Source organism: Astyanax mexicanus, chromosome 4, assembly GCF_023375975.1.
Source record: "Astyanax mexicanus isolate ESR-SI-001 chromosome 4, AstMex3_surface, whole genome shotgun sequence".
NCBI lineage: Eukaryota > Metazoa > Chordata > Actinopteri > Characiformes > Acestrorhamphidae > Astyanax > Astyanax mexicanus.
The window spans coordinates 48,414,872-48,437,062 of record NC_064411.1 but is presented as its reverse complement, the minus strand read 5'-3'; the positions used below and the strand labels follow the sequence as shown (position 1 = coordinate 48,437,062).

The following is a 22,191-nucleotide window of genomic DNA, read 5'->3' as shown; positions in this document are numbered from 1 at the left end:
ACAAATGTAATATTTATTTGCCTTATATTTAAGCTTACAACCAAATGCATCCAAACAATAAAATGGATGGTTGCGTCTGAGAAATTTGTTTTAATTTTTTGTTAAATAAAACATTAAATCGAATAAATAAATAAATAATTGCTTAAATCAATTCATTTTAAAGTAGCACGGTCAGCGTCGGCCAGTTGTAGTAGCGTGGACAGCATCGCTTGGTCCTTTTCCAGCATAAACACGATTAATACATCTGTCTATTCAATATAGGCACTATCATAAAGCTGATGATTCTTAAAAAAATGTGGCTGATATCGTCGTGCATCCCAACATTGTGATTTTAGTGACACACAGGTTTTTGTGTGGATTGGAGACTAAAACACAAACAAAAACTAGTACTTATATGAAAAGGGTTAAAACATTAAATCGAATAAATAAATAAATAATTGCTTAAATCAATTAGTTAATTTATTTTCTACATTGTAAATTAATATTAAAGACATAAAAACATAAAAACAATTAAGTGACACATATTATGTAATTACGTAGTAAACAGTAAACGTATCTAAACCTGATTAACTGAGATGGTGATTTGGGATGAGCTGGAGCTTCACAGCCTTAAGAAAAAACTGTTGTTCAGCACCTCCAGGAACTCCTTCAAACGCTGAGAAAACTATTCCAGTTGATTCTCCCTCATGAAGACACTGCCATTAAAAGACCAAGAGTGTGCAAATTTGTCCTCAAAGATAAATGTGATACTTAGACGAATCTAAAGAATAACACAGATTCTGATGGGTTTAATTCATATTCTCTTTTTGTTTTCAGAAACATGTGTTCCTGTACAGCTTTAATATAGTCTTCAATATAAAATTTACATTGTACTTATATGAAAAGGGTTAAAACATTAAATCGAATAAATAAATAAATAATTGCTTAAATCAATTCATTTTAAAGTAGCACGGTCAGCGTCGGCCAGTTGTAGTAGCGTGGACAGCATCGCTTGGTCCTTTTCCAGCATAAACACGATTAATACATCTGTCTATTCAATATAGGCACTATCATAAAGCTGATGATTCTTAAAAAAATGTGGCTGATATCGTCGTGCATCCCAACATTGTGATTTTAGTGACACACAGGTTTTTGTGTGGATTGGAGACTAAAACACAAACAAAAACTAGTACTTATATGAAAAGGGTCTTAATTTCATGGAAAATCACAAAAAATAGTTATTGATTACTGAGTGATGAATCAAATACACCTCATGTTTAAGGAGTCAATTACAGAAACGTTCCCTGTTTGTACCTGATAAAGGGCCGGGAGATGGCCAGCACAGTTCGAATGAACCAGGATGGATGTGCAATGATCATGCACTTCAGATTCTTCCTTAACCTACAAATACATAAAACAAAATTAAATAAAATAATACAGTTGAGAAAATTATATTGGCACCCATTATCAGGTCTCATTAGGTCTCATCACTACTAACAAGATACAGTCATATGAAAAGGTTTGGGCACCGCTATTAATCTTAATCATTTTTAGTTCTAAATATTTGGGTGTTTGCAACAGCCATTTCAGTTTGATATATCTAATAACTGATGGACACAGTAATATTTCAGGATTGAAATGAGGTTTATTGTACTAACAGAAAATGTGCAATATGCATTAAACCAAAATTTGACCAGTGCAAAAGTATGGGCACCCTTATCATTTTATTGATTTGAATACTCCTAACTACTTTTTACTGACTTACTGAAGCACACCATTGGTTTGGTAACCTCATTGAGCTTTGAACTTCATAGCCAGGTGTATCCAATCATGAGAAAAGGTATTTAAGGTGGCCAATTGCAAGTTGTTCTCCTGTTTGAATCTCCTCTGAAGAGTGGCATCATGGGCTCATCAAAACAACTCTCAAATGATCTAAAAACAAAGATTGTTCAACATAGTTGTTCAGGGAAAGGATATAAAAAATGGTTGTCTCAGAGATTTAACCTGTCAGTTTCCACTGTGAGGAACATAGTAAGGAAATGGAAGAGCACAGGGACAGTTCTTGTTAAGCCCAGAAGTGGCAGGCCAAGAAAAATATCAGAAAGGCAGAGAAGAAGAATGGTGAGACAATACAGCGCACTTTGCACAAGGAGAAGCTGTATGGGAGAGTGAAGCCATTTCTGCAAGCACGCCACAAACAGAGTCGCCTGAGGTGTGCTTTGTCACCGGTCAAATTTTGGTTTACCCTTTAAACCTTGTCCCAATAAAACAAGCAGCCATAGAGTCCTCTAAACAGCTGCTTACCTTAAAATAAATAATTAAAATAAATAATTGATGCCATCAATGCAAAAGAAGGCAAAAATAAGAAGGTTTGGGTTTCCTCACTACATAATGTACAGTTCATGTAAGAAAAGGTAGTTGATATTAATGTTTGGGGTCAAGTTTAGGTCTACAAGAACATCACAGTCTGCAAAACTACAAAACAGTCTACAAGAAAGGCACATTTAAACATCTTTATAACTGTATTCTATCCTAATCAGTTAATAAAGTATTTAATACCTTCGATCGATCATCTGGTAGCACCTCTTTAACCAGGTGATGCCAGGCATTCTCCTGCGAGGCGTGGCTCCGTTCAGGTAGATGATCATGTAGTCCTCAGCTACCAGCAGCTCCAGACTGCTTATAACATACCTGCCAAAAACATGGATGATGGATATTTATAAAAACAATGTACTTTTAGTACACTACCAAAACTGACTATACATACAGTAAGTATACACCGATCTGCCATAGCATTAGCACCACTGTTTTCTAGGTGTGCACTGTCTAAGGCCACTGGTATGATTTTATATATAAAGCCAATCTTGGTGAATTCCCTGTTCATTCATCTTCTTTTTTAGATGTAAAGCATGAAAATCACCTTATAGATGTAGTGCAATTTGTTGTACCTTCAGCGTTTAGTTTTTTCTGCAAGATCTGCCTGGAATAACTCTTTGTTGTTGCCAGTCTTGGCCAGTAAGCTTAGATTTCCAGATTTCCAAAATAGCTGGGTGCAGCATCATCATCATTAGTGTCGAAATGCCGCACAACAGCGCTACACTGAGGAACCCTGAGTGCTCCGGTAAGTCAGGGTGATATTAGCTAGCGGGTCGTCCCACATGGCTTGTTTAACACGGTTAAAGAACTACAGTGCTTAGCACGGTTAGCGGCTAATGCTAATGCTGTTCCAGCTGTACTAGCTGGAGTTAGCAGTAGGCAACAGTCCAATATACTCACCTCTGAACGGCGAAAGAGCTAGTGCTTAGTGCGGTTAGCGGCTAATGCTAATACTTCTCCAGCAGTGCTAGCTGGGGTTAGCAGCAGGCTACAGGCTGATAATACTCACCACTGAATGGCAAAAGAGCTAATGCTAACGCCTCTGCACTGGAGAATTAAAGTAAAACTCCTGTATAATGTTGTACTTCAGCAGAGTGGCTTTACTGCTCCTTATAACCTGACTGGTAGAATTTATACATAAGGTGCACCGGATTGCAAACTATTTCTGTAACAATTGTATTTTAAAATATATACTGTAAAATTGACAGTGCTAACTTTAGAAAGAGTTCGTTAAGGTCCAGCTGGCATTGTTATGTGCGTCAATTCCACACTGAAGATGCTAATGCGCAATATTATGTTATAAGCCGATAATGGCTTGTTGGATGCAGCAGCCAAAAGTAGTGCATGTCCAGTACATAGTGTGTGTATGGACTAGATATGTGTGTCTGAGCAGCAGCTAGTCTTACAGGAAAAGGTTCTCCATGATGTAATGGTAGTCTGTGCAGCCGCTGTCTGGGAGGTAGCACGCCGCAAACACGATGATAGCGCTCAGGCCTTCTCCATAATAACCTGAGAAAAAATTAATTTGTAAAAAAAAAATTATGTTAAAATAATTTGCAACTCAAACATATTTGACATGCCTTTGTCATGCACATTTATAGCACTAGAGGGCAGCATGCTCTCAACTAATGGCCATCCATTGTACACTCTGACTGTGCTCTGGAGCATGCACATTCGTTAGATGTTAGAGCATCTAAAAACATTTAGACACGTGGTGCATGTTCATCATTTCAGTATTTTAATCATATTTAATATTAGAATATATCTATTATCATATAAGTTATTGTACTGACCTCCATGAGTGACCACCCGCAAATAGGGCCTGATGACCTGCATGTCTATCCGTTGCTCCTGTTCCCCGATGATCACAGTCCTCCAAAGACGCCCGGTCCCGTCACCATCCTCACCACCGTGGCCTGAGCCGGCACCCGGAGCCCCTTTAGCACACGCCACCAGGGCGTCATCTGTGGGAGACAGAGATCACCACTCAAATATCAAAAACTCACCAATTTTTTATTTATTTATTAATTTATTTATCGGAGGAAAATGCAGCGACTCGGTTCCGATACATCAGCTCACAGACGCCTTGTGCTGAGCAACATCACTCTTTGGAGTAAATAAGGGACAGAGCGTCATCTACCCACCCAGAGAGAGCAAGGCCAATTGTGCTCTCTCAGGGCTCCGGCAGCTGATGGCAAGCTGCATAAACGGGATTCAAACCAGCAATCCCTCAATCATAGTGGCAGTGCATTAGTCCTCTGCCACTGTGGACCACTTAAAGCCCTTACTGACCTCTGTTTAACAAAGTTTAAAAAATATTGCAAAAAAAAAAAACAACAACAATTAAATATTGGTTTAAAATATGTCATATCTGTCATATGATGAGCTTTTTTCTTAAATGAGAAATCCGGTGTGAAATAGACTTGGGTTGTAATAAAACATGATAACGAGTGCCAACATTTGTAGAATAGTCCACCTCTGTTCACCTAAAGCATTCTAAAATACAGCACTTTTATCCGATGCTCCCAGCAGTTTTATAATGGAGGTGCAAAGAAATCTGTATTTTTTACACCATTAACAATAAGCTCAAAGTAGCTCCACACACTTCATTGGCAGAATTCTGAGGGCCCAGGCATTTAAAATGAGCCACATAGGACTTTTATATATTATATGTAAGCGGATTCTGATTGGATTTTGATTGAATTCTGGTTAATGTCAGACTTCAGAAATGGCAATCAAGAAAATGTCTTGATCGGCCAATTACTGGCGATTTAACCATTATGCAAAATACCCACTGTAACCACTACCACTGTTAATTTTCCTTAAACAGTCTCAGCTGAAAGGCACTGAATTGGCAATAAGTTAGCTGTCAACTTATTTTTATATTTTTAATTGATCTATATTAAATTTGATATGAAATCAAGGTGCACTACAAACAAAAATGCTCTCTGGTGCTGAGAGAGCACCTGTCTCTCTCCTACACTCAGCTCCACCTGCGATCTCCAGTATCCAGACTACATTGCCCAGAACACATCACACACTGACATCACTTCTTTTTACACAACCACATTACATTGCACACAGCACTACCTGAAAGCCAATCACATAGATAGGTAGATGGATGGATAAATGGATAGATAGATAGATAGATAGATAGATAGATAGATAGATAGATAGATAGATAGATAGATAGATAGATAGATAGATAGATAGATAGATAGATAGATAGATAGATAGATAGATAGATAGATAGATAGATAGATAGTTACTGATATCACCTGTCCCTACACCTCCAATCCACTTACTCCTTGCTGAGTATAGTTTGGCTAACCCCTACTTTACAATGCATTATATATAATGCATTTAATGACTCTTGTGTTTTTGATCTCTCATGTACCAATGGTGGTTTGTTTTCCTCATTTACCCTGATTTGTGTATGACCCCTGGACTGTCCTCCTACTCAGTTATGGTTAACCCTTGCTGCTCTTGTTTGCCAGAATTGACCCTGTTTGTTCCACTCTTTATTTTGCTTCTTTATTCAATAAACACTATTTGCTGTATCAGCGTGTGCCTGAATTCTGCTCAAACATGACAGGCAGTAAAGACAGAATCAGAAGTGAAAAGTTTTAAAGAATTCTACAGTATCTGCATCTGTATGATGTGTCCTTGCTACTGTGGTAAGTGGAGGCCTCTAGTGGAAGCCTACAGCCTATAAAATACATATGTACCAGTGCTGGTAGGATCTAGGCTAGCATGTGCTTCTTCTGAGTCACAGCAACCAAGCCAATCATTTCTTTGCAAACTATGTTGCAAAATGAAAATGCAACATATTGCCTGTGCAGTTAGTGTGAGCAGGTCATGGCCTGTACCAGAAAGGCCAGTTATGCTTTCTGGGACTCAAGAAAGGATGGAATCAGCGACCTTCCTTTGACAGGGATGAAGTTTTTGAGCTAGAATTGCTCTTTTGAGTCCTGAATCATTTCATGGTGGTACTGAAAATGTTTTTATTGAATATATTTTTTAAGTAATATAAAACACCCTACTAAATTATTTACAAATGAATAGATTTAGTCTAATATTTAGCCCACTCTAGAATGCATGCTTATATACATGTGTATTCTGATACATAGCAACACATCCAGGGCATGCGTGACCTCCAGAAAGGTTAAAGTCCCAGGCAGCCGTACAGGAGCAGCTCATGACTCTGTGCCTCAGGCTGCTGGGATCACTCCTTCTGAATCATGTGAACAGGTTATGTTTTGTTTTTATAATTTTATGTCAATTTTCCCCATTTTCTTATATCCCCCATCACTGGTGATGCAAAAAAAAGAGGGTGAAGACTAGCACACTCCTCCTTCCATACATGTGAAGTCAGCCACCACCTATTTTCAAACTGCTGCTGATGCAGCATTGCAGAGTAGCATCACAGCACACTCGGAGGAAAGCTTAGTGATGTGGTCTGATACATCAGCTCACAGACGCAGCCTTGTGCTGATCGACATCACCCTTAGGAGTGATGAGGGGAAAGAGTGCCATCTACCCACCCAGAGAGAGCAAGGCCAATTGTGCTCTCTCAGGGCACCAGCAGTTGAGGGCAAGCTGCATGAGTGGGATTTGAACCCACAATCTCCAGAAAACAACTTTGGGCTTGTACTGACCTTCCCATTCTAACTCGTTTCCATTGGTGATGAACTCCAGAGAGTCGGTGTCGTCCGGTGTGTCGATGTCGTCTACATTGATGTCCAGGTCATCAGGTGTGTCCAGGAAGTCTTCCGACAGGAGGGATCCTTCGCTCTGGTCCAGGGAGAGGTTGATGTCCGGGGCAACCAGGGTTCTACGCTTCCTTTGCGCTGCTGAGCCTCCATGGCCTCCGTGCAGCGAACCGGGGGGAGCTGAGACAGGGAACACAAGAGGAAGGTTAACATCACTGGAGGTTACAAACACTCAACATCATCAATGCCATACTAACAGGCCTCCCGGGTTGCTTTGTACAATGACTTTAGCTGGTTCAGAATGTCTGGTCTCACTACCTTTAATAAACTCCTGAAGACAGAGCTCTTCAAAGAGCACTTACTCTCCTAACACCTCTAACTAACTACCTTCCACTACCAGATCAGGAGAATCTCTCACTATCTTTAATAAACTCCTGAAGACAGAGCTCTTCAAAGAGCACTTACTCTCCTAACACCTCTAGCTAACTACCTTCTACTACCAGATCAGGAGAATCTCTCACTATCTTTAATAAACTCCTGAAGACAGAGCTCTTCAAAGAGCACTTACTCTCCTAACACCTTTAACACACTAACTACTTCTAACCTCATTTCCTTCTTTTCCTCCTTTCCTCCTCTATCCCACTACTTCCCTTGGCCTCCTTTAGGCCCTGTCCTAAATGTTTTTTACCATGAAATTTTACACCCTCTGTTGCTAAATGTACATCATTACTGAAGGTCGCATTGTAAATGTAATGTAATGTAAAAATCATCAAAAAAACAGTAGCATCCAGAAGGAAGTGTCAAATAGCATCCCTTCTGGACGTGTGACTTGAGACAGCAAACCATTCATCATGGTAGGTGGTTGTTTCCACCAAGTCTCACACTCAGTTGCACTTTTCCAACAGGACAATGCTCACCCACATACTGCAGCCAGTATCTGCAGTACGCAAGATCCCCGAACACCTTGCAACCTTGTCTTTGGCATCAATGCAGATCAAATTACAGGACCAGTGATTCATTTTTAAGAGTGTAAATTACTGATGTGTGATTCTGATGTTGGAAATACTCACAAGTTCTGTTGTCAGTAAGGCCGTCTAAGTCTCCATCCTCTGGCAAAGGCCTGGAAAGACACAGTGAGAGATGATATAGGTCATCGTTCAAAATCGCACTGCAGAATCTGCAGTTTCAGCACGGTGTCACATAAACACACAGAGATTTTCTCATCATTTATGGAGGAACCGCTAATGCCAGCTGAAACCTCTGGGAATGCAGTTTGGCAGCATGCCCTTTAGTTTCGAGAACCACAATGATAGGCCGTCCATTTTTAATGCTGTAATATTACTGTGTTTGCGTGCTGCAAATGTGAATCCATTGTCTGCTTCTTTCCTGTCCTGTTTAAGGCATAGTTTTAGGTTGGCCTACGTTGGACGAAGGGCTAAGTCAGCACATAAGCCATGCAGCACTATCCTCCTCAGAACAATAGAGATTTCCTGTGGTAAAAAGGAAAAGCGGCAATTACTGTATCACCACTCAGAGCTTTTATGTGTAAAGTGCTGGTGTGTTCATGTTCGTTAGTGTTTACAACCAGAAATCTGTGCATAAATAGCTAGGAATTGTAGTTGCTCTTGTCCCTGGGGACATGCACCCCCTGCTGATGGCACTGAATTCTGTCACCCTGCAATTAGCGAGGTCCTAACCACTGTAATATCACTACTAAGACACACATAATTATGGGGTAAAAAGGTGACTTGCATTTGTGACAGAAAAAAAAAACAAGCAGCACCAGCTACAAATTCAGATCACTACTAGGCTGCTTGCTACACAGGCATCACTACGGCCTGTTTGTAGTAATTAACGATGATAGCACGTAGCATGATAGCACTGACAGCCCGGGTCAACATTAAAAGATGGATTGTTCTGCTGCTGACCTGGATTCTCTATATAATGATGAAAGAAAAACAGATAAGAGCGCAATGCTGCACTCACTGACAACTCAGGGCAGCATAAAAAGGAGAGTGTATACCCATATCCTGTAGAGACCGTCAAATAAAAAGGACACTTTGGTATTTTCACACACTAGGGGTCTTTTTTTGGAATTGTGTGCTAAATTATAATGATATTTATCAGATGAGGTACTTGTTTTGTGCACAATACAACCTCAAACAGCATTTTTTTTTTCAATCCAATTGTGCTCTCTCAGGGCTCTGGGAGCTGATGGCAAGCTGCATGACCGGGATTCGAACTCCTGAATATAGTGTCAGTGCTTTAGACTGCTGTCTGTGGGAGGTAGTTAATGGATTAAATTATCCCTGTATATATTAGACCTGTAACTATGAGCTCATGCCTAACTAACCACATATATGTGCTGCCTATATGTGTTTATATAGGCTAAAGCTATGCTGCAAGCTTGTAGCATTGCTTATTGTGGCTGTTCACATGATTCAGGCAATCAAGCCTCATTGTTCTACAGTGCCCAACACGTGACCGATCCACCTCATTCGCCGCACGCATCACGTGTTTTTGATTTCGTAGGCTAATGACAGCATTAGTTTATATCACTGTCTCTGGATGACATTTGCAGTGTTGAAACAGGAGAAAAATAGAAAACATATCAACCTGAATACATGACTAATGTACTAAAACACCTCTGCCCGCCTGCAGAACTGACTTTGCTGGGTGAGTCATATGGGAAACTCATGAATATTCTCATGACTGAGTTGTTTACTGTTTTATAGCCCAGATGTAAGCTAGTTTTAAAAGTTATGCTTTATTAAAGTACAACCGCAGCTTCAAAAAAGTAGGGACGCTGTGAAAAATGTCAATAAATGAAGAGACCACTTCAGTTTCTGAATCAGTTTCTCTGATTTTGCTATTTATAGGTATCTGTTTGAGTAAAATGAATGTTTTTGTCTTATTCTATAAACTACATACAACATTTCTCCCAAATTCTAAATAAAAATATTGTTTTTTAGAGCATTTATTTGCAGAAAATTAAATAACAAAAAACACGCAGAGCTTTCAGAAAACAAATTCATATTCAAAAAGTTATAAGAGTCCATAAATCAATATTTGGTTTTATGCATCTTGGCATGTTCTCCTCCACCAGTCTTACACACTGCTTTTGGATAACTTTATGCCACTCCTGTTGTAAAAATCAAGCAGTTTAGCTTGGTTTGATGGCTTGTGATCATTCATCTTCCTCTTGATTATATTCCAGAGGTCCAATGGTCTCTTATTTTTTTACTAATAAAATACCGGGTCACTGCAGCCACGGCCACAGTTACAATATATGTAAGTGCATTTTGTAAGTGCAAACACAATGGACGATATCACGATAATTAAAATGATTGAGATCATGTTCATTTATTGAACGATAAGTCGATAATGTAGTTATTATGACCAGCCAACTTGAGTCAACTGGTACTCCACTGTAGCCTTACTGGGGTCAACAATACTAGCCTAACTCGGGTTGACACCTCAGAATCCATGTGGATTGCATTGGAGTTAGGGGTGGGCGATATTGCCCCAAAAAAATATCAAAATATTTCATGGTATTTTCGCGATAATGGTACTCTTGGCGATATGACAAAACACTGAATTAAAAAAATATATTTCAACAATACATTACTGCAACAAAAGTATTTATTTTGTTTTATTATTGCATACAATATGATATGGCACACCCTTAACTGAGATATTAAAAACGACAAGAATTTGATCAGATTTGTAAAAGTTAATGAACCAGAATGTCATGATACTAGTAATGCATCTCCATATATCCAGGATTAAAGTAAAATAAATCATACTGGACAGATAATTATACTGTCCAGTTCAAAGGTATAGAAAAATAGTGCCTTTCTTAAGTGAAAGTTCAAAGTTAATGTAGCTAGCATGTTGATTGCAGGTTAAACATAGGTTTTGGTACTGTAAAAAGACAGGCCAATTTAAAACAATAAAGTCATGAGTTACAGGACATTTTTACAGGAAATTTTGTCAACCTGAGAAGTCAATGATCCAGAATGTCATGATACTATTATTGTACTCAAAATGTATCCATATATCCAGGATTAAAAATAAGTAAAATAAATTATACTGGACAGATATGATCTGTCTCTAGTAGATATATATAATGGGAAATGAGAACAGTGTGAATTTTTCTTTTCTAAAAATGGCAAAAAAATAGTACCCTGATGTGATAAGTAGAGGTGGGTGGTATGGCACGATATTTCAGAGTATAATATAATTCATGATATTAAAAAATATTGGCGTTATAGCGTATATTATAGCGTATGATGCGACATAGCACAGCAATAACTGGAATTACCAACTAAACTTTACTGTATGAGAATTCTTTAAGTGCTGCCGTTTAGATAACATCTTCTTACCGAGGAAAGTCTTCATCCTGCCACTCATCCTTTACCTCCAGGTTTTCCATGCGCAGAGTGGCTTCTGTTGTGCCCATCCCCCTCTCTGGAGATTCAGGCAGACAGCACTGCAACATAAGGAAATTCAGAAACTTCAGACCAGGTATATTTTACAGCTACATCATCAATTCAACAATTAATCCAAACCTGAAGCTCATTTAAAAACATTAAGTGGAAGTTTCCCAGACAGGGGTTAGGCTTAGTCCTAGACTACATGGTCATTTCAATGGGAAACCTCCATTCAAACAGACAAAATGACTTTAGATCTCTACAGGGGTCAGACAATAAAACTGAAACACCTGTGTGGGAGGTTTCATGGCTAAATTGGAGCAGCAATCTTCATTAATTGCACATTGCACCAGTAAGAGCAGAGTGTGAAGGTTCGATTAGCAGGGTAAGAGCACAGTTCTGCTCAAAATATTGCAATGCACACAACATTATGTGTGACATACCAGAGTTCAAAAGAGGACAAATTGTTGGTGCACGTCTTGCTGGAGCATCTGTGACCAAGACAGCAAGTCTTTGTGATGTATCAAGAGCCACGTTATCCAGGGTAATGTCAGCATACCACCAAGAAGGACCAACCACATCCAACAGGATTAACTGTGGACGCTGTAAGAGGAAGCTGTCTGAAAGGGATGTTCGGGTGCTAACCCGGATTGTATCCAAAAAAACAAAAAAACACGGCTGATCAAATGACGGTAAAATTCAATGTGCACCTCAACTCTCCTGTTTCCACCAGAACTGTCCGTCACCACAATAAATTATTGTGGTCTAAAACCAGGTGTTTCAGTTTCATTGTCCAACCCCTGTATACTTAAGCTAATTACTGTCTAAAAAAACAATCCTTAGAGTTTTTACATGAAAGTATGGCTGCTGTAACTGTAATAGATGTAACAGAAGTTTTAGTAAAGCAGACAAAAGACAACAAAAGACTATTGTATTAAAAAAGCATATATGACTATGACTTGGCGATCCATAGTGGTGAATCACCAGCAAAATCCTTTCGAGTGGAGGCTTAAGGTTCCTTTAGGTCTGGGAAATAAGCCCACTAGCTGTGTTTTGCAATACAAATCCAAGTCTACAGTGGTGTAATATTATACAATACCTTAATTATAGCAATTATTCACTTATTATTTCACAATAATTTAATATAAAAGTCAAATACATACAAAAGATTATAAATGCAGTTCACACACTACACTGCAGCACAGCTTATCTATATAGTGGCAGATATTTGAATATAGCTTTCCTCAGGCCGCTTATATGGTAGTAATATAATGAGGGACAAATACCAGTTTGAGAAAGACTCATTGTTAACATGCAAATCAGTGGTTCTCGGCCGTTTAACTCAGTCCACCTCAGTGGTTCTAATGTTGCCTATGGCTACATGACTCTGATTATGTGAAAATGGATTTATGAGTAAGAGCAGTGCTTCAGGCTTCAGAAAAAAAACAATAGTTAGATATAAATGAATATAGAATATACAGCTCTGAAAAAAATAAGAGACCACTTTAGTTTCTGAATCAGTTTCTCTGATTTTGCTATTTATAGGTATAAGTTTGAGTAAAATGAACATTGTTGTTTTATTCTTTAAACTACATAAAACATTTCTTCCAAATTCCAAATAAAAATATTGTGGCGTGGAAGAGGAAGGAAGACCCGTGAGACTCATGCTGAATGCTCAACAGCTCCTTTATTGAACCGGCTTGCCACTCACTTACAGTCTTTAGCAAGACTAGGAGAGCTAAAAACCATTTCCCCACAGAGCTAAAACAGCCCAAAGGCCACCAACCCAGCTGTGTGTCTCCCAGATGGCAGATCCAGAGTGGTGCCCACCCTCTCTGCATAACCCCTCCCAAGGGAGATGCCCCACCCCTGTCATCCTCCCACACAGGAGAACAGAAACATGCCTGCAGGCAGCCACACACACAACCCAGAGCCGCCACAATATTGTCATTTAGAGCATTTATTTGCAGAAAATTACAAATGGCTGAAATAACAAAAGTTGCAGAGCTTTCAGACCTATAAATAATGCAAAGAATACAAGTTCATATTCATAAAGTTTTAAGAGTTCAGAAATCAATATTTGTGGAATAAGCCTGTTTTTTAATCACAGTTTTCATGCATCTTTCCTCCACCAGTCTTACACACTGCTTTTGGATAACTTTATGCCACTCCTGGTGCAAAAACTCAAGCAGTTCAGTTTGGTTTGATGGCTTGTGATCATCCATCTTCCTCTTGATTATATTCCAGAGGTTTTCAATTTGGTAAAATTAAAGAAACTCATAATTTTTAAGTGGTCTCTAATTTTCAGAGCTGTGTATACCTATGTGGGGTGGTCAGAAATGGTATTATAACGGTGTCTGTTGTCTGTTATATCATCAATATTTTGGTTCATGGACATGGAAAATAATGGCTTTCTTAAGTGAAAGTTCGAAGCTTATATAGCTAGCATGTTTACTGCAGGTTTAACATAATATTTTGGTACTGTAAAAAGTCAAGCCAAAAAACACACACCAGTTTTGAGTTTGCTGTTCTTAAGAAGCATTGCTTGATGTGAATTATGCCTCCCACAAAAGATCAAGCTCTCAGTAGACCTACGGTCAAGAACTGTTGACTTGCATGGAGCTGGAAAGGGTTACAAAAAGTATATCTAAAAGCCTCGATGTTGATGTGTCCACGGTAAGACAGACGGTCTACAAATGGAGAAAGTTCAGCACTGTTGCTTCTCTCCCTAGGCGTGGTAATGTCCTGTAAAGATGACTGCAAGAGCACAGCTCAGAATGATCAATGAGGTGAGGAAGAATCCTAGAGTGTCAGCTGAAGACTTACAGAAATCTCTGGCACATTAAAATGCCCTGCATTTTAAAATACAAGTTTAAAAGCTTTAAGAGCATATGGACAGGAGTCTGACAATAGGAATTACAACTTGAAATGTGAGGCCTGATTGTTGTTTTAAACAATACATTTCCATGACTTTTCCATGCCTTCAAGACAAATTTTCATGACCATACGATTTTTAAAACATCAGTGCAGACATGGACAATAAAAGCTAAAATCAACTAAAACTATAATCAAAATTAATTATAGTAGGTCTAAAACAAACCTGACACACAATCTTTAACAATAAAATGAGAGTTTAATTGTGTATGGCTAAATTACTGGATCAAAATAGATTTTCTACATCGATAAAATGAAACACAAAGATTTGTAGACCAAATTTCCATGACTTTTCCAAAACTTTCTGGGTGTTTTTATTTTTCCAAAACTTAACCAGGTCTGGAATTTGGAACTTTTCCAGGTTTTGTATGAAATAAAAAAAAAAATAATAATAATGTTGTTCAGCTTATTCACTCTTCACATTTTACCAGTTACAGAGACAAACTGCTTTATTTTACCGGTAGATTTTGTACATTCAGCAAATAATGTGATAGACTAGTTTATTTTACAGAAAGAAGCTTTAATAGAGGAAATGAACACTACCATAGTAAAGCTCTCAGCTCAAACAGTAAAACTCTTTCTGTTAAACACGATATTAACAGATAAACCAGTAGTTTATGGAGCAACAGTGTATGTGTGAAAGAGAGTGGGTTAGTTATGAGATTTAATCTATATTTCAACATAAATTATAAGTAGTCTAGCTTCTGAACTCAGCTGTCTTAAAGGACCATTTAGACTTCAATTTTCTGTAGGAAATCATAACATGATCAGGATGTATTATCAGATATAAAGGAAACATGCTGAATTTAAGCAGAGCTTCAGACAGCATTTTCTTATTAGAACTGTGCAGAAGGTCACAGTAATCTGTGCCATTCCCCCAGTCCCATATCCACACTCAGGGTTGCCAGGTATAGACAACAGCACGCAAGCGGTGTGTTGCAGCTTTTGAAATGGGCAAGCTAGCTATTTTTTTTCTGCTGAACAGGTAATCATTTAGCTGACCATAGCTGGGTAATTTACCACCACCACTAGCTTAGTAAAGATGGGCATTATGCCACTTTGTGTCGATTTGAGAAGGAGCAAAACTCTATCCAATGTTTGGAAATTGGACTTCTTTAGCCATTTTTCACAATCGCTTGCATTTATTACTGATTGTTCCTTTAATGCTGTGTTTAAATCGATGAATATAAAACTGCTAATACATCACCAGGCTCTGTAAAAAAGAGTTAATTATGGAGTAAGCTGGGCCCAAACTTGTTCAATTATTAAAATGTGGAATAGTTGAACATTTATGTTTTCAGATTGTTAGTTCATATAACTTCTCCTTCATATTTAGCCAGTTACAGACTTTTTTTACAGCTTTTTTTAGGTAAAAGCTTAAATGTAGGAAATTAAGGGAGGGAGGTGTAACACAGTGAGGGTTAGTTATGAGATTTAACCCATATTTCAAATAAAAAAAAATAAAAAAATAGTAATCTAACTAGTAATCTGAATTTAGCAATAGAGATAACATGGTAACATAGCTAAATAAAACAGCTGATATGTCACTATGCTTTGTAATAACATCAAATGTAATAACAAAACAATAAACTTGGTAAAATTATTATTTGCATTAAAAAATTACAATGGTAAAGTGCCAGTTTTGGTAGATATGACAGTAGGCCTGTCACAATAATTACATTATCAACTTATCGTACAATAAATGAACATGACCTCAATAATATTTGATAATCGTGATAAAATTGTCTATTGTATTCATTTGAATGTTTGTTCAAATATATAACAGTGACCAGTATTTTAGCCAGTGCTTTAATAACTGTGACTTCACACAAACAGTGTGGACTGCAGTAGGTGAAGAAAAAATAAATGTATTCCAAACTATAATTATTTAAACTGCTGTTGTATTTAAAAGAGTATAATTGCTTTGTTATGCTATACTATTATCATTTTGTAATTTGTAATTTAAATAATTATAAACTCACAATAATATAGTTTGTCGCAATAATTTCTGGGATGATATATCTTCCCAAAAATAATGTTATCGTGACAGGCTTGACAATGATCTTGAAATGAATGGTGCACACAGAGGGGTGTGTATCCTGCAGCTGGGAAAAGACTGGGCACGAGGTGACAGTTTCACACAAGTCCAAACAGCACCCACTATAATACAAGATCCTCTAGAGAGGAACGAAAAAAAACACTAATTAGGTGCATTAAATGGGGCAGAGAATTAATCAAGAGTTAATCAATAAAGAACTGACACAAGGGCAATGACAGAGCAAGCGCCGGCTGCCCAATTTGCAATTCAACCCATTACCAATTCACACCAAAACAATGTAGGCCAGCATGAATGTGCATAACATGTAAAACACAAACGCTAGCGTTAAAAGAATACTCACATTAGAACGAGTAGAGTTTAGTCTTTACACAAGCTGTCCTCCCTTCTGTTTTCTCTCGGCTCCTTCCCTCAGGCCCAGGCTTGCTCTTTTTCCAGCCGGCACCCACTTAAATCCATTCCACTCCACTGTAGGAAGGGGAAGTCAGTCACCGGCGCTGTGCCTCTCTTCCTTTTTCCTCCTCCTCTCTGTCTCTCTTTCTCTCTTTCTCTGGTCAGGAACGGGCAGCTGGTGGTTGGCACTCACATGTAGCGGCTCCTTTCTCCTGAGCTGATTCAGACAAAGACGAGGGAAGATTTGGGGAGGGTGTGGAACTTGGTAAGAAAATGACTGCAGACTAGATTATCTGCACTCAGCACTGAGTACTGAGGTGACTGCTCTCTTAGCAACTAGACTGTAGATACCCAGTGAATAGACCATAATGATCTACATTGTGAGTCAGCAGATCCTCAGCAACAAGTTTCTTGGTGATCAGATCATCACTGACATGATCTTCTTTTTTTATAATTATATTTCTATTTTTTTTCCCTTTTTCTCATTGTTTCCCCAATTTACACGGCCAGTTACTCAACCCACGCATTAGGACTGATTCCCCAGGTGATAACACCAGGAGGGTGAAGATTAGCACACGTCTCCTCCAATATATGTAAAGTCAGCAACCACCTCTTTACAAAACCGCTGCTGATGCAGAATTGCCGAGTAGCATCAGTGCAGGCTCGGAGGAAAGCATACATCAGCTCACAGATTCCTTGTGCTGATCGACATCACCCTTTGGAGTGATGTGGGGAGAGAGCGCCATCTACCCACCCAGAGAGAGAGCAAGGCCAATTGTGCTCTTTCAGGGCTCCGGCAGCTGATGGCAAGCTGCATGCACAGGATTCGAACCGGAGAACTTCTGATCATAGTGGCAGCGCTAAGCTCACTGGAGCACTCGAAGCTGACATGATCTTCTTTAATTATAATGTTAGACTCCAGATCTTAACCAACTAGATCCAAGGAAAGCCTCCAGACCCTAACCCACTAGATCCTATGTTAGCCTCCAGATCCTATTAGCCTCCAGATCCTAACCAACTAGATTCTAGGTTAGCCTCTAGATCTTAACCATTTAGATCCTAGGTAAGCATCCAGACCCTAGCCAACTAGATCCTTTGTGACTAGGCTGTAACTGACTACATAATTTCTAACAAGATTGGAAATCAGCAGATGCTTAGTGACTAGATTGTCACTGACTAGATTTTCTCTAACATCTCTTACCCACCAGATCCTCAGCAACTATTTTCTTAGTGACTAAATGGTCACCAGATTCTTAGCTACTATACTGTCACTGGCAAGATCTTCTCTTACTACTGTTAGCCACCAAATTCCCAGCAACAAGATCATTTTAACCTAGATAGCAGTTAGATCCTCAGAAACATCACCCTCAAAGATCAAGAGTGCAGAAAACCAACAGATTTATACTTTGCTACAACTAAATCTTCAGCAACTAGGGTTTTCAACAACAGAATCTTTAGTCACTAGATCCTTACTCAGCAGCTAGATTCTCAGTGGTTATATCGCTACTTAAAAACTAGATCTTCAGTGACTAGATCTTTACACTTGAACTTTATCTTCAGTGACTAGATCCTTACACTTGAACTTCATCTTTAGTGACTTGATCCTAACACTTGAACTTCATCTTCAGTGACTAGATCCTCACACATAAACTTGATCTTCAGTGACTAGATCCTCACCCATGAACTGTGTTCCTTCTAATGGTTTTAGATTTAGATTTAGATTCTTACATTTGTTTTTATGTTCCTTCCTCAGGATCTTAGGATCTTTTCCTGCCACTGTCATCCTCATACAGACCTGAATTTCTGTATAGCAGCTTCGTGACCATGTTCAAATGAATCCAAAGTCACAAGCGAAATCCTAATATCCTAGTTTTTGAAGGCCAACTTGTCCTCAAGTGTCTGGATCTTCCTAGATCAAACAGATCATTTGCAACTATCTACTAGATGATCCTGTCTTGCCTGAGCTTCTGTTCTTGACAGAGATTAGATACTGTATCTCAGCATCCTGAGAATGCTGTAATCCTTACCTGGAAGACGTAAACCCGGGCTGCCTTTGCCACCTTTGCCTGCTGCTGCTGCTGCCGCCTGGATGGATGCCCCGCTGCAGGATCTGGTTCATCTCCTCAGGGGCTGAGGGAATTTTCACATGGGTGTTCAAAATAGACGCAGTTCCAGCCTGGATACTGTCATAATCCCTCTCCAGCGAAGACCACCCAGCAGACAGCAGTGCTGGGACGATTGCGTAATCTCACCTTCGGGGCTCGGTCTGCCACCTCCCTATGCAGTCTGCATCTCTCTTCTTAATGATACTATATGAAAATAAAATTGCTTTTTAATCTAGTCTCGTCTATATTGCCTCTGTATGAGGGAGGACCACCTTGCGAATGTCCCTGTTTTTGCTGTGATACAGGCTGGGAAAGATGGTCGACCTTTCATTTTCACTGTTCCCTAGCAACAACATCACTCTCTCTCTCTCTTTCTCTCTTTTACTTTCACACAAGCTGTCTGTCCAGAACTCCTCCCTTTTTTCTCATTCCCTCCTTTCCCTCCTTTGCTGCTGCTCTCTTGCTCTCAAGCTCTGCCCCCAACCTCCCTCCCTCTCTCTGTCTCTCTGTCTCTCTCTCTCTTTCCAGCTGCCTCCCTCTCTCATAGCTGCTTGGCTCTGTCAGTGAACAGAGCCTCATCCCTCCGCCTCTCTGAGCTCTCCGATTGGACAAGCCCCACAACCTCCACCCCCTCCTATTGGCCGAGACGCTCTGTTGTGTCTCCACACTCTGTGCGCTGATGTCATCGCTTAATTCTCATGGGGCTTTCTCACTGTAGCCCGCAGCGTTGTTGCAGCACACGTGATACAACATATAATCCATCATATCCAGACTGTATTAAGTAACGTGCATATAGGCTCGAATAAAAGCATGAACTGTAATTATAGTTGCAAGAAAAAAAGTATGTGAACCCTTTGGGATTCCTTGGATTTCTGCATGAATCAGTCATTAAATGTGTTCTGATCTTCATCCAAGTCACAACAATAGACAAACACAGTCTGTGTTTGTCTAAGACTAATAAGACACAAAAAAATGTATATGTTTGCATGGTTTCATTGAACACAACATGTTAACATTCACAGTAAGGGGGGAAAACGTATGTGAACCCCTAGGCCGATGACTTTTCTAAGAGATATTTGGAGCCAGGAGTCAGCCAATCTTGAGTCCAATCAATGTGATGAGATTGGATGTGTTGGTTAAAGCTGCCCTGCTCTATAAAAAACACACACCAGCTTTGAGTTTGCTGTTCTTACGAAGCATTGCTTGATGTGAACCATGCCTCGCACAAAAGATCAAGCTCTCAGAAGACCTACGTTCAAGAATTGTTCACTTGCATGAAGCTGGAAAGTGTAACAAAAGTATCTCTAAAAGCTTTGATGTTCATGTGACCATGGGAAGACAGTTCCACTCTCATATCCCATGGTTGTGCTGCCTGCAGAAAGCTCTTCTTGGTCTTCATAGAGGATGATGGATTTTTCTCATGTCTAATAAACTGTATGAAAGGTCTGGTCTCACGTGGGTCTTATGCAATAGAATGAATTATTAATACAGTACATGAACATTACGTATTTATCATAAAATGCATTCTACAATGCTTTAACCATGACCTGTACACTACATAACCAAAGGTACCACTCACCCATCCAAACCACTGAACTGTATTCCTGAGTGGTACCATTGGTAATGTCGTGTACAGCCCATGGTTAAAGCATTGTAGAATGCACTTTATGATAAAGTACATTTTTTGCTTGCATTTCAGTTTAAAAAGTGCAGGATTGTGCAGCTGATACAGGCCCAGATAACATGAATATGTGGGGCTGATACTGGTAGCCCAACTGGGAAGCAGAATGTTATGTCCATGGCTTTCATGTCAGGGTCAGTGATAAAACTATTGGTGGTTAAACACCGGCCCTATCTGGGTTGTACACTGGACAATCCTGCACTTAAACTGAAATGCAAGCGAAGAACATACTATCAGATGACCAGAGTGCGGTCAGACATGTAGCTCTCTACAGTGTGTTTATATGGAGGACAGCCCTGAGGGTACACTCTGGATGAAGTTGGCTGACCGGTGCATAAGTGCTCTCAGTATGGACTCCATTAGTGGGCAGATTGGGCAGTCGAGCAGAACCTAATGTCATCAGTCAGAGCTTCTAAAAATACATTTCACCAGTCACTTCCTTTTTTCCTGCCCTGGAATTCTTTTAGGTCACGCTCTTTAATAGTCTCCTTTAATTTAATGTGTAGAGACATGGGATTATGCATCAAATTCCTTATAATACTATCAATACTATAGATTTTTGTCTTAGTCCTGTATCTATAGATCAGTCAGGGTGTCAGGCAGCTCCCTAAATAGTCTTAAATTAATTGAGCTAAACACACATTTGGGATTCATTTATGCATATTGCATTTACAGTTTCCAAACTAAAAAAAAACAGTTTTGCACTGAACCCTATCTCCTGTGTACAAACAGTAGCATTTTTTGTGTAGTTTGCGCAAAACTGTAAATTTATGTTTGTATACAAAAATATAGATATATAAATATATAAAAGGAAGAAATATAAATATAGGAAATATTTTTCAGAAAATACAGGATCACAATCTTGTTGTAAAATCTGTACTGGTGCTGTGTGCTTTTTTCATCTGCTATTGTAAAAATGGTTTTCACAATAACATAATGTCTTTATTAAAATATACCCTGGAAAAATACCCTGTCAGTCCTTTTAACATCTCTCTACTTTGCCTACAGTAAAAAAGGTCCTAGAACTTTCTGTGAACACTTGTATGATTAGGTATTTAATTCTGAGGTGTCAAGTAACTAGGTATAAATACATTACATTATTACTTAATTACATTATTATTTAAGTAGATATGTTTGTTATCTATGCTTTACTCAAGTAATTATTTTTTATCCTTACATTTTCAGACATTACATTTTAAAAATAGCCTCGTTACTCCTATTTCATTTCAGCTTGTTTTTATTCTGACTTCTCACTGTAAAAAAACAAAAACACTAAACACAAATCTAGATATCTCTCTCCATCCAGATAGAGTGAATCAGATTGTGGTTGAATGGGAAGTATAAACATCGTTAATAGCATTTTTCCCCTTTCATTTCCATTTCTTTTATACTTTAAGTGGTTTTGAAAGCAGTTTTTTTAACACGTTTACTTGAACAAAGGCTTGAGTTGATTCTTCAACTCCTACAGAAGACACTCTCCTCAATTCCTGAATATGATAAACTATTTTAATACAAAAATGTG

General features: G+C 38.8%; 1 protein-coding gene across 2 annotated transcripts in view; it reads right to left on the bottom strand.

Moving 5' to 3' along the window:
- Positions 1-19,382, bottom strand: part of atcayb (ATCAY kinesin light chain interacting caytaxin b) — a 30,629-nt gene extending 11,247 nt beyond the window's left edge. For both annotated transcript variants that reach the window (XR_007438894.1, XM_022678824.2), the window contains exons 1-9: positions 18,911-19,382; positions 16,834-17,100; positions 11,453-11,559; positions 8,138-8,187; positions 7,014-7,247; positions 4,149-4,319; positions 3,762-3,864; positions 2,539-2,670; positions 1,294-1,380 (exon numbers count right to left, since the gene is read on the bottom strand). Coding sequence is in view for 1 of the 2 variants with exons in the window: in XM_022678824.2 (XP_022534545.2) it covers positions 1,294-1,380; positions 2,539-2,670; positions 3,762-3,864; positions 4,149-4,319; positions 7,014-7,247; positions 8,138-8,187; positions 11,453-11,529 (854 nt within the window). In the remaining variant the exon portion in view is untranslated. The remainder of the gene's footprint in view (positions 1-1,293; positions 1,381-2,538; positions 2,671-3,761; positions 3,865-4,148; positions 4,320-7,013; positions 7,248-8,137; positions 8,188-11,452; positions 11,560-16,833; positions 17,101-18,910) is intronic.
- Between the last annotated feature and the right edge of the window lie 2,809 nt (positions 19,383-22,191).